Source organism: Balaenoptera ricei, chromosome 20 (assembly GCF_028023285.1).
Source record: "Balaenoptera ricei isolate mBalRic1 chromosome 20, mBalRic1.hap2, whole genome shotgun sequence".
NCBI lineage: Eukaryota > Metazoa > Chordata > Mammalia > Artiodactyla > Balaenopteridae > Balaenoptera > Balaenoptera ricei.
The window spans coordinates 18,611,922-18,624,545 of record NC_082658.1 but is presented as its reverse complement, the minus strand read 5'-3'; the positions used below and the strand labels follow the sequence as shown (position 1 = coordinate 18,624,545).

The window sequence follows — 12,624 nt, the reverse complement described above, 5'->3', positions numbered from 1 at the left end:
ATGTTTGGGGCGCCGGGGGTCGTGTCCGCGGGAGGCCGGGCGCCCTGTGGACTGTGGCAGGTGGACAGGGACCCCACTTTTCTAAACACACAGGGTGTATGAGTGCGGGAGGAAGCGTCAGACACTGATGCCCCGATCTCTCCTTCCCTCCTGGAAGGACACTGGAGGGACCCTGGTAGAGGGGGATCTATAAGGCAGTGGGCTCTGGCCCCAAAGGGGGCAGTGGGAGAGACATAGGGACCCCTGGTCACACCGGATGAGGCTGAATTCTGATGAGATGCGGAGTCTGGGGTGCCTCCTGTCCCAGTTTTGCCTCCTTTTTCTTTTCCCTGCCCCCACTCCCAAGCTGACCCAGGCTGGGCGCTGGGTGGGAAAAGCCAGGAGGATGGAGGAGACCCAGCATCTTTCCTCCAACAAGGGCAGTAGGGGCCAAACGCCTTCCTCTCTCCGTTTGGTACTTGGAGAGCAGGGCCCAGAAAGAAGCAACTTGCCACTCCCCCTCCCCCAGCCTCCAGGGTCCTCCTGTCACTCCTGCGCTGCTCTGCCCTGGTGGTCCTTGGCCTTTAGCTTCTCTGGCTCTAGATTGGGGGGTGGGGGTGTCCTATCTTGCACACTCCTCTTCCACACAGCAGTTCTCTACAATCATCGCTCTCACCTGGAAGTCCTTTCTGAGATCTACCTTGAGTCCCTCCTGTTATAAAAGGAGAACCATTTTTCAACAAGTAATTTTACATTCTCCTCTTTCCTCCTCATGTACATAGAACTTCTCTGGGGTTGGGGAGGTGAGTAATTGCAGTCAAGCCTCTTGAGAGAGAGAATTGGGAAGATAGTGCTCCATGCCTCACTGGCATACGTGTCCCCCAGATGGATGGAGCAGGTGGAGGGTTTGGCGAGGGGGATGCTGTAGGTGGGCTGCTGTGTCTCAGGGATGTGCTGGCATCAGGCAAAGCGTCAGTGACAGTGTGCTTGACTTTAATGATCCCTGAATGTAGCTGAGACAGGCCTGGGTCCCTGTTGAGAAGGAGGGTGTGGGCAGAGGACAGTGGAAGCTGATATGGCAAGAGGCTGCTGGTGAAGAAACACCAGTTTTCAGAGAGACCACGCAGAGAGTGGCCAGAGACTTGGTTTCTAGTCCCAGCATCTCACTTGCTGTGTGACCTTGAGCAAGTTACTTTCCCTCTCTGGGCCTATTTCCTCCCTTATAAAGTGAGGCTGTGGGCAAAATTTTTAACTCTTGGTGATGGGATTATGAGAGATCTTTTTTCTTTTTTAATGTTTGTCTTTCCTTTTCAGATTTGTTAGGATGTGTATGGGGTAATTGAAGGCAATCTTTTAGATCTCAATACAAAAAGGAATGGGTTGGACAGGTCAATTTTTGAGGTCCTTTGCAAACCCAACCTGGTGGGATCCTCTGAACTTAGGATGTGACTGGGTGGATGAGAGATGGCTCTGAAGCTGACTGAGTTGGGAGAACCATGGAGTGGGTTGGGGAAGGGGGCATTGGGAGGAAACAAGGATGTGCTGGGCCATGGGGGCCAGACCCAGGCCTGGCTGAGGGCTGCCTCTTCAGAGTTGGGTTGGAAGAGTAGATACCCTGGGAGGTCAGAAAGAGGGGGCAGACAGAGACTTGAATCACATCTCTCAGTAGAGGACACCCTGTCTCCTCGGCTTTGACAGAGATTCAACCAGGAGAAATGGACTTTCTCCGTAGCAGGAGAGATTGGTTAGACCTAAGGAAGCTCTAAGAAGCCAGCGGGGGCAGCTGTTACTCCCAGTGCTGTGCTTTTTTCACAAGGGAAGGCTGGATTTGAGGGGGGCCCTGTGTGGAGGCAGAGGGATGTTTTCTGGGGAGAAGAGATGTGGGGTGGGACATTCTGGGGGAGGGTTGCTCTGACTGGTGGTGGAGCCCTGGTGACGGTGAAAGGGCAGCTGGGAGCTGGACCTGAGGGGCGCTGCCATCCAGCCCCAAGGCTCCAAGTCCTCCGCGCTGCGGTGGGGATGGGCTCAGGAGGGAGCTGAGATCTCCCCTCCCGCTTGATGAATTGGCTTGTTTAGTGGAGCCTTGAAACTTCGTCTATCATTAAGATGGGAGCAGGAGAAAGATGAGTGACCCAAAGATATAGTCAGGTGGTGGGCGAGGCCAGCAGAGGCTGATAGACAGACAGATGGACAGACAGGAAGATACTGGGGTGCACAGGGGGAGCGTGGGGGTGGTGGCACTCAGGGTCTGGTCCAGGGGAAACCGGAAGTGCCTACAGCAGACAGAGAAGGAAAAGGCAGCTGGACGTGACTTCCTGGCTGTCAGGAGACCAGGGCCAGCACCGACCCCTGGTGACCCTGGCAACTTCCTCCTTTCTCTGACCCTTGGTTTCCCCATCCATAAAATGAGGTTTGGACCAGATTGCCTCTAGGGCCCCTTGAAGCTATGACTCTGCTTCCGGCCTCCTCCTTGCTCACCAGGGACCTCCAAGCAGAGCGAGACTGAAATCCAGATTTCTCACAGTGGCCGTCGGACAGCCCCTCCCCACCTCCACCCCTGCTCTCACTCTGCCTGCGGCCATCCCCCAAAACCCTCCGGCTGCTGTCCCCTGGGATCTGCAGGTATCGGGCTTCTCTTCGTCCAGGTGTCCATCAGCTCAAGGGCCGCCTCTCAGAGAGGGTCACCCTGAGGGCTCTGTCCAGAGAAGCAACAATCCCCAACCCTCTCGCCCTTCTGTTTCCCTCACAGCCCTTCTCGCTACCCCACGTTGTCTCATTTGCTGAATTACTCATTTTGTGTGTGTCTTTCCCGACTAGAATCTTCATGGGCACGGGGGTTGTGTCTGCCTGTTCCCTGTTGCTGCCTCAGCACCCAGCACGGTGCCTGGCACACAGTAGGGTCTCAATAAACATGTACTGAGTGAGTGAATGAATCAGACAGGGTCACAGACCCCAGTCTGTCCCTTTGAGAGAAACTCAGAGAGGCAAACTCTTCTTTTCTCCTCTCCTCCCCTCTTTTCTTATGAGCTACTGGCCAGCCCTCCCTCCCCCTTCCTCATGCCTCCCTCTCTCTCCCCAGCTCAGGGTCCTCAGTGCGTTTCTGCCTGCCAGCAGGAGGGGAGAGGGTGCAGTTGGGGGCTTTGTAACTGAGGGGCAGGATTTCAGCTCAGGGTCTGGAGCCTTCCCCGGGCCCCTCAGAAAGTTGGTCCTCATGTGAAACCCAGGAAAGGCAGGAGGACTCTGCTGGGTGCTTTGTGCACATTATTTTATTTAAGACTCAAAATGACTCGCCCGATGTAGGTTTTATCACTTCCACTTTCCAGAGGAGGAAACTGAGGCTTAGAGAGATTATGCAATTTGTCCGAAGTCATAGTCAGTAAGTGATAGATTCAAAGTTCAATCTCAAGCTTGTCTGATTCCAAACCTGTGCTTTTATTGCTGTGATACTACAGCGAGGGTTTCTGGTGAGGCTGTGCCATGAGGGGAGGGTCTTTTCAACCCTGTGGGTTGCAGGTACTCAGGACATTTAAGGATGCCTTCCTTCCTTCCTCCCTTCCTTCCTCTCTTCCTTTCTTCCTTCCCCTCTTCCTCCCTCCCTCCCTCCCTTCCTTCCTCCCTTCCTTCCTCTCTTCCTTTCTTCCTTCCCCTCTTCCTCCCTCCCTCCCTCCCTCCCTTCCTTCCTCCCTTCCTTCCTTCCTCCCTTCCTTCCTCTCTTCCCTTCTCCCTTCCCCGCTTCCTCCCTCCCTTCCTCCCTCCCTCCCTTCCTCCCTTCCTCCCTCCCTTCCTCCCTCTCCCTTCTTCCCTTCCTTCCTCCCTTCCTTCCTCTCTTCCTTTCTCCCTTCCCCTCTTCCTTCCTCCCTCCCTCCCTTCCTTCCTCCCTTCCTCCCTCCCTCCCTTCCTTCCTCCCTTCCTTCCTCCCTTCCTTCCTCCCTCCCTTCCTCCCTTCCTTCCTTCCATCATCCATGTGTGCTTGATGAGCATCTGCTCTATGTCAGGCACCTAGAGCCTGTGGTGGCACAGGTAGCAGCAATATGTCAGGATCAGGGCTGGGACGGTGCATGTAGCATTTGGGGTGAGGGGCAGAAATGTCAGAGGAGGCACTGGGAAGAAGTGACATCTCATGAGACTTGAAGGATGAGCAAGAGCTCATCAGGAGAAAGATTTATTTATGGAGCAGAGTGATCTAGGATGAGAAAATTGCATGTGTGAAGCCTCGTGGCCAGAGAGAGTAGGGCTGCGTCCTGCAAAGCGCTGTAGGAAGATGGGAGGCTGGAGAAACCAGCAGGGATCCTGTCATGAAGGGGCTCAAGTGCTGAGTGGAGGGGCTGGGCTTTCAGCCGAAGGGTCATGGCGAGAGGGGAGCATGGGAGAGATGGAATGAAGTTTGTCCTCTGGGCAGGATGCTCTGGCAGGCGTGTGGGAGACTGGCCCAAGGGCATTAAAGGTGGGGGCTGAAGTTGCCACCAGGAAAGAGGTGACGGTGGCCAGGACTGAGTGGTGGCCATGAGGCTGGAATGGCAAGCTTGTGTGATGTGTGGGATGAAGGTGGCTTGGCCCAGACGCTGGGATTGCGTGACCAGGCCTCGTGAAGTCAGCCTGTTGCTTCTTGCCCTGGAGGAGGGCAGGGGCACCAGAAGAGGGTTGGGGCACTACCACTGGGCCGTCCCCCTGCATTCCAGGGGCTACAGTCTGCCAGAGAAGCTCCCAGGTTCGGACCCAATGGCACCCAGTGCATTCTGCCCTGGGGCTGCCCCTGCACCTTAGGACACAGCCTGGCATTGCTGGTCACCTCTTGTACTTTCTGTGGTCTGAGCAGAGCCTGCATTTTTTCTGTGCCTGAGTGCAAATCCTGTCCTGGACTAGTTGTGTGACCTGGGGAGATTCCTTAATGTCCTCGTGGCTCAGTTTCCCAATTTGTAAAATAGATCTAAAACTAGCACCTCTCTCATGGGGTGACTGTGGGGATTAAATGAGTTAGTGGGTTTAAAGCCTTTGGAATAGTACCAGCACAGGATAAGCATTCTCTAAAAGTCAGCTGTTATTTTTATCATTACTGTCACTATTGTGACATCCCACTAGACTGTATGCTACTTAGGGCCATGGGTGGTGGAATGGATGAATACATGACTAGCGTATGCTCTGGAAGCTTCTTGCTGGGAAGAGGGAGCTCTCCAGTGCAAGGCAGAAGGCAGAGCAGGGGGTGGCTGAGGGTTGGATAGGCGCCCGGGCTTAGCTGCTCCGCGGCATGTGGGATCTTCCCGGACCAGGGCTCAAACCCATGTCCCCTGCATTGGCAGGTGGATTCTTAACCACTGCACCACCAGGGAAGCCCCTCCCTGTTTAAAAAACCGTCTCATTTATGTTTCTTCCTTGATGCTCATGGTGGCCTGTGCCATAGGCATGATTGTCATCCCCATGTTTGTGATGAGGAAACTGAGGCTTAGAGAGGTAAACTGATGGGTCCAAGGTCACACAGGTTGTGGTGGCAGGCGTGCCCTCCCTGGCCCCAGCTCTGGCTGGGCCCCTCTCCCTGCCCTCTCCCCAGGCCTCAGGCCCCCACCATCCAGGCTCCCTCCTCTCTCGGTTGCAGGACGGTGATGCCTGCAGATCTCCAGCATCCCTTTCTGGGCCAGCTGAGCTCCTCTACTTGCTCTGCACATGCTCCTTTCCTGTTTTGGCTCCTGCCCAGGCCTGAGGGCTGCTTGCAGGAGGACCCAGGGAGCTGGGCAGACCAGCCCAGCACAAATAGTTCTGCCACCAGGGGCAGCTGTGGGCCCCACCCGAGAGCGGCAAGACAGCGCTGGCTTGCGGTCTGGGCTACAGGCAGGCTGCCTTCCCAGCACTGGGCTCAGGTCCATCTCAGCCAGTGGGCATCTTGGGGAAGGGGTCTGGAGACCACCCTCTCTCCATCTTTTCCAGAGCATCTGGTTGCGATTAGGGGCAGGGGAGTGAGAGGGGGCCGGCAAGGATCCAGCAGGCGCCAGCAGCCAAGAATGACTTAATTGGATAAAATGTCTAATGACAAACCAGAGCCCCACAACAGGGTCCTGGCCCCAGTCCCAGGCCTGGTCCTGGGCAAGCCTTTTCTCAACCTCTGTTCTTGATGGCTCCTAAGTTACCTCCAGTATAGTGTCCTCAATTATGCAGTGATTGAGCACCTACTGTTTGCGAGGCACCGAGGATACACATTTGCGGAAGGTGGGAGGGTCCTGTGGGAACTCAAGTCTACCAGGGAGACAGGCACAGTTAGACCACCAGCAGATGCTCTAGGAGAGAGGGCTACATCCAGGAGCTCTGGGGAGGGTTTGGGGCAGGTCGAGGTGGAGAAGGGCATCTGACACAGTGCAGGCCTGAAACTGATGGAGATCACAGGGAATGTCACCTCCACCCGTCTGGTGGTCTGTGTCCCATATACACGTCCATAGTAGGTGTGGCAATTGGAGAGACCGTATAAGACACATCTTTGGGGGCATAAATCTTTCTGAAATGGAAAAGCCTGGTTTCTGTGTCATTTGGAATAAATTTAATGACCTAGAGGGAACTGGAGAGAGCATCAAGTCGAGGAACGGCTGCTAGATGGCCTGTGTGCAGCCACTCTCCAATCCTGTGCCCGCAGCAGACATTGCTAATTGATCATGACAACCTTTCCTGCTAAACACAAATGGAACCTCAGAATTCTTCACAATTAGAGTGCTCGTGGTTGTCACTAATCGATTGGAGATGGCTTTTGAGATGAAACCTATTTGCCATCATTGATGGTGTCTAAGCTCCTTGTTTCATGGGGAAAGTGACTTCCCCAAGGTGTTTGAAGGTAGTGATGAGACTAAACAGTGGTCCCCACTATGGAGACATCTTCGACTGTCACAACCTGGGAGGAGGTGCTACTGGCATCTAGAGGGTAGAGGCCAGGGATGCTACTAAAAAATCCTGCAATGCATAGGACAGTCCTCCACAACACAGAATTATCCAGTCCAAAATGTCAGTAGTACCAAAGATGAGAAGCCCTGAACTAAAAAAACTCTGCTCTCTGGCTTCTAGTCCCTGGAGTCCCCTGGAAGGTAAGATTATGTGCCATTTCTGGTAGAGAAATAGGGAACTGGTTTGGAATGTTCCAGAACAATTGTTCTCACCCTTGTCTGCCGTGTTAGGTCCAGGTCTTCTCAAAAGCTCCCCGGGGGATCATTTAAGAATCCTCATGCACAGTCCACACCACAGACCAATTATATCAGAATCTCTGGGGTGGAACCCAGACACCAGGAATTTTTAAAACTCCCCAGATGATTCCAGTGAGGTTGAGAATAATCACTCCTTTGGGGGCAGATAAGGGAAACTTACCTCCATCCCTACCTGCTGTATGACCTTCTTTAAACTCTGTGAGCTGCTGATTCCTGTCTGCAAAATGGAGAGCATCATATCTACGGTGGAGGGCTGGAGTGAGGGCTGCAAGTGTTACCTGTGCAAAGTGTGTGGCGTGGAGCTCAGTGCATGTTGGGTATCTCCTGCCCTGATAATCACTTTCCCCAGAGTCAATGATGGCATGGGAATCAGGGCTTCTGCAGAGTGAGCGGGCTGGTCCTCCTCCAGGGCCTTCACTCTGACTGTCAGGACTCAGCTTTCTGTCCCCTTCTCCCAGGTCAGGATGCAGGCCGAGACTCTGGAGGGGCCGTCCAGGGGACCACCATGCAGGGCTGGAATCGGAGAGCCCGAGAGATCCCTGGCCAGGTGTCAGAGCCGGACAGGACTCAGCTGAGCCAGGACCTGGGTGGGGGCACCCTGGCCATTGACACACTGCCGGATAACGGGACCAGGGTGGTGGTAAGTGCTGGAGGGACATGGACGGGGAGGGAATTGGCAGTGGGGGAGCCCCCAGGTGCCCCATGTACACTTGTCAGACACACAAGTGTATCCTTTGGGGTTGGCCCTGGACGTCGGTGTGGAGAGAGGGCTCCCGGGAGACTGGATGGAAGCGGGGTCAAGCCTGGGTCATAAAATCTTAGCATCTCAGAGCTTCATAGGCTTGCCTACCTCCTTGTGGACCCAGAGAGGTGAAGTGACTTGCTCAAGGATGCACAGCATGTCCACAGGGTTCCTGACACTGGACTCTTCCACTTCTTAGGGCCTCCACTAGGAGCTGAATGAAGGTGACATTATTAGTCACATCTGGCTGCCAGCTCTGGCCCCACCCCGACCTCATTTCTGCACCATCTACAGACCATGTGGCTCCAAAGGGTTAATGGTACAGAGGCTCTGGCTGCTCAGCCTCAGAGCAGCGCACTCTGAGTGGAGGAAGCAATTAGGGTGATGCTGCAGGAGAAAACCTCCTCTGCCTGGGGCAGTTCTGGGGGGGGCAATGCAGGGAGGAACTGCCCCTTGTAGAGCTGGCCCTGCTCGCCAGCTGGCTACCTGGGAGGCTCATGGGGGCCTCTGTGTCTGTGGGAGAATCTGTAATCATGTGTGTGTCTGAGGGTTATTGTGTATTATGTACATTTGCCTGTGTGTCTGTCACCATGAGCTGCTGTGTCTGAGATGACTGTGTGTGTGTGTGTGTGTGTGTGTGTGAGACCGTGTGAGTGTGAATGTGCCCATGGCTGTGTGTGGAGGTGCCCATGGCTGCCAGGGAAGAGGGTGGATTCTCAGGATGCAGAAAAACTATGAAAGGAGAAGCAACAAGAGGATGGGCTTCTTGGCATTTCTTTATTTTATGTTTAGTAACTAATTTTTTAAATCCAAGAAGTGCATGAAGTCAAAAAGACCAAGTAGTGCTTAAATCAGAAAACAAAACACATCAGTCCGCCCCTCTCCTCCGGACCTGCCCACCCCTCTCTCAGAAGGTGTCACTTTGGGCACTTTCTCCTGGCGGTCATCTCCGTATTTCTAAGTAATTTGCTCACACTGCTGCCTGTCGATAAATCCGTTTAGACATTATCTGTTGATTGCCTGTTGTGTAGATGAAGAGTGCCTTTTATATGCCTTTTATATACTCCCCCAAGCGTGGTTTAACACTCTCAATATAACTGTTAAATCCATATGCTCTGCTTTTTATCATAATCAGGTAAATATTGTTCACCACTAATCCAATCAGGGTAATATCATTGTTTACTTTCTTGCATCATTTTTGCTTTTCCTGCCCCCAGTCCCCACCTACTTTCTTAGTTTTTTGTACTTACCATGGCTATATGTTCTTTTTTTTCTTAATTAATTAATTTTTGGCTGCATTGGGTCTCCGTTGCTGCGTGCGGGCTTTATATCTAGTTGCGGGGAGCGAGGGCTACTCTTCGTTGTGGTGTACGGGCTTCTCATTGCAGTGGCTTCTCTTGTTGCGAAGCACAGGCTCTAGGCGTGCGAGCTTCAGTAGTTGTGGCACGTGGGCTCAGTAGTTGTGGCACGCAGGTTTAGTAGCTGTGGCTTGTGGGCTCTAGAGCGCAGGCTCAGTGGTTGTGGCGCACGGGCTTAGTTGCTCTGCAGCATGTGGGATCTTCCTGGACCAGGTCTCAAACCTGTGTCCCCTGTGCTGGCAGGCGGATTCTTAACCACTGAGCCACCAGGGAAGTCCACTGCTATATATTCTTAAACATCCATTGGCCTCAAATATAATTTTTGGTGTGGTCAAACCTGTCAGTTTTTTTTTTTTTCTTTTTTTTGGAAACCTCTCAGCCGTTGTCATCCTTCTCCAACCTGGCCGGGTGCTCGCCTGCCTGCCCACAGCCATCCTGGGACCTCCCTCTCCTTCATCCTGGAACTCCCTTATCTCTCTCCTTGCTAGGCACCCTGTTCTCTTGACCCTGTGTCTTTTCTTTCCCGTTTCATTCCCTTGTTTGTTTAGCTTTCTGAGAAAGGTTACAGAAGAGGAGAACTTGCACATCTGAAAATGCCTTTATTGTATCCTCACACTTGATTGATGGTTTGGCTGAATATAGAATTCTAGATTAAAAATAATTTTCCTTCACAAGTTTGCAGGCATCTCACATGGTCTTCTGGTTTCTGATGTCACCATTGAGAGGTCTGATGTGCTTATGCCCGATCTTTGTAGATGCCTGCGTTCCCCTCCTCTGGAAGCTTTCAGGGATGTTCCCTTAACCCCAGCATTCTGAAAGTGCCTGTTCTGGCTCTTTCTCTCTCACCGCGCTGGACACTTGATGGACTGTTTCAACCCAGAGACTTATATTCACCAGTTCTGGAAAGTCTTCTTGTTTTATTGCTTTGATCATCTTCTCTCTACGTACTCTCTTCTTTCTACCAGACCCCTCAATTAGATGTCCATCTCGGGGATTGATCCCCAAACTTTCTTCTCTCTTCTGCTTCTATCCCTTTGCATTTTTTGTTGTCTATTTGTTAGTTTGCTTGTAATTGTTGTTGTTGATCCACTTTCTGGGAGATTTTCTCAACCTTATTTTCTTAATGTTACTGATTTTTTTTCTACTATCATATTTTTCATTTCCAAGAGCTGTTTATTCTTTTCTGATCATTTCTTTTTTTTTTTTTTTTTTAAATATGGAACGCTTCACGACTTTGCGTGTCATCCTTGCGCAGGGGCCATGCTAATCTTCTCTGTATCGTTCCAATTTTAGTATATGTGCTGCCGAAGTGAGCACTTCTGATCATTTCTTTAAAAAAGATAGCCTCCTATTGTTCTTGTGTCATGGATGTAATAGCTTCTCTCTCTAAGGATATTTTTAGAATTTTAATATTTTTTCCTGCATCATTTCTTCCCTTCCTTCCTTCCTTCCTTCCTCCTTCCTCCTTCCTTCCTTCCTTCCTTCCTTCCTTCCTTCCTTCCTTCCTTCCTTCCTTTCTCTCTCTCTCTCTCTCTCTCTCTCTTTCTTTCTTTCTGTTTAATGCAGGGACAGTATACACAGGAGGGCCAGGTGTGGGCAGGGTGAAGGAAGAGAAGACGTTAGGAAAAGCTGCAGCAGGGAGCAGCTAAGACCTCTACGCGTGAGCCTGAGCTGGCAGGGAGGGTTGTTGCCCAAAGCAGCAAGAACTGCGATGCCTCTGCAGGAGGGGTGCCTGGCAGGGGCTGTACCAGTGGGGGCGGGAGACGGACCAGGGCCAGCCTGCAGCCTGGTGCGGAGGGAGCAAGGTAATACATTCTCTGAACTCTCTCTCTTTCTGCATCATTTCTGTGACTTATCTTTCCTGTTACCTCGTCCTCAGACGTGGCTTGGCCCCATTACTGATCCTGTCTTTATTGAAAATGTTGATCTTTTGTTCATCATGGATTTTTCTGCATCAATTTAACTAATTTGATTTAAAAATATATGGCATTAAAATATTCTCTTGATGACTGAGTTTGTAGGTGCCGCTTTTTAAATGTTTTTATTTTTAAAAAATTTTATTGGAGTATCGTTGATCTACAATGTTGTGTTAGTTTTAGGTGTACAACATAGGGATTCAGTTATACATATACCTATATTCACTCTTTTTCAGATTCGTTTCCTATATAGGTTATTACAGAATATTGAGTACTATACAGTAGGTCCTTGTTGGTTATCTATTTTATATACAGTAGTGTGTGTATGTTAATCCCAACCTCCTAATTTATCCCTCCCCCCCCACGTTTCCCCTTTGGTCACCATAAACTTGTTTTCGAAATCTGTGAGTCTGTTTCTGTTTTATAAATAGGTTCTTTTTGTTGGTGCCACTTTAAATGTTACACCCGAGGTCAGTGCCTCCCTCGCCTCACCCTAATCCCGGCCCTGAAGGGGAGCCATTCACTTCCCATCCTGCCCTGTCTTCTCCATCCTGCAGAATCAAGGAGCCATGGTGGGATGATGGAATAGAGGGCCAGGGCAGGACAGGTACCCCAAGTAAGGGAACACTTGGAAACTCACCCTGTCCCCAACCCCCAGCTTTGCTGGGCTACCGGTTAAAGAACTGGTATTTGCTCTGGGCCAGACACCATGGTCAGAGGGCCATGGTCCCGTCTGTGCAGAGAGGCCGCTGCAGAAGAGAGCCACAGAGACGTGGCCTTCTGTAAGCAATTGTCTGTGGGTGTTCAGAAAGGGCAGTGGGGATCATTAAGAGCCAGTATGGATTCAATAACCCCAGAGCTTAAAAAACAGCTCAAATTCTCAGGCTCCACCCTGGACTGATTGGGTGAGAAACACTGGAGCCTGGGAATTTGTTTCTTTAAAAGTCCCCCCATGTGATCCTGATGGTTCTCTAGGTGTGGGAACTTCTGAGCTGTAACCTTTCAAACCAATTTTAAAATCGGTTGCCAAACTGAACACTGGAAGCTGAGGCTTTCTCAGGCACCACGTGGCTGTACTTGACCACAAGACTTCCACCATCCTGGGGGCTTTGTGGCCCCCTCAGTAGCCACACGTGAAGAGTGCACATGAAGAAGCAAGGCCACCCTGGCAGGAGGCCCCTCTGACTGCGCTAGGGGTGTCCCCAGCCCTGCCCAGAAGATTGGAGGATCAGACTTCTAGACCAGGCTTCTCCCTTAGCTGGAAGAGAGTTCAGATGTCAGATTAGGAACCGGAAGGCTTCCTTGGCAGGCTGGTTGATAGTTGGCCTCAGGCCAGATGAAACTATTGGGATCATTATAAATCCTGGCACTTCCGTTTAGAATAAGGTGGGAGAGATATGACTTAGCAGCGGTTCATGAGGAAAACACTTGGGGCTCCTCACTGCCTGTGGGCT

At 51.6% G+C, this 12,624-nt stretch overlaps 2 protein-coding genes and 1 non-coding gene across 5 annotated transcripts in view; 1 reads left to right on the top strand and 2 right to left on the bottom strand.

The window, feature by feature from the left end:
• LOC132354513 (large ribosomal subunit protein eL19) overlaps positions 1-12,624 on the bottom strand; it is a 410,792-nt gene that overhangs the window by 40,741 nt on the left and 357,427 nt on the right. Inside the window, exon 1 of one of the 3 annotated variants that reach the window (XM_059906382.1) lies at positions 8,585-8,588. The exons of the other annotated variants lie outside the window; for them this stretch is intronic. Within the exon in view, the coding sequence (XP_059762365.1) occupies positions 8,585-8,587 (3 nt within the window). The 5' untranslated portion in view covers position 8,588. Of the gene's footprint in view, positions 1-8,584; positions 8,589-12,624 lie in introns of those variants that run through there. 3 annotated transcript variants of the gene reach the window in all.
• Positions 1-12,624, top strand: part of PLXDC1 (plexin domain containing 1) — a 60,948-nt gene that overhangs the window by 170 nt on the left and 48,154 nt on the right. Inside the window, exon 2 of the mRNA XM_059906375.1 lies at positions 7,613-7,794. Within this exon, the coding sequence (XP_059762358.1) occupies positions 7,613-7,794 (182 nt within the window). The remainder of the gene's footprint in view (positions 1-7,612; positions 7,795-12,624) is intronic.
• LOC132356305 (U6 spliceosomal RNA) lies at positions 10,465-10,571 on the bottom strand. The gene has a single exon (XR_009499822.1). It is a non-coding gene; the product is annotated as a U6 spliceosomal RNA (small nuclear RNA).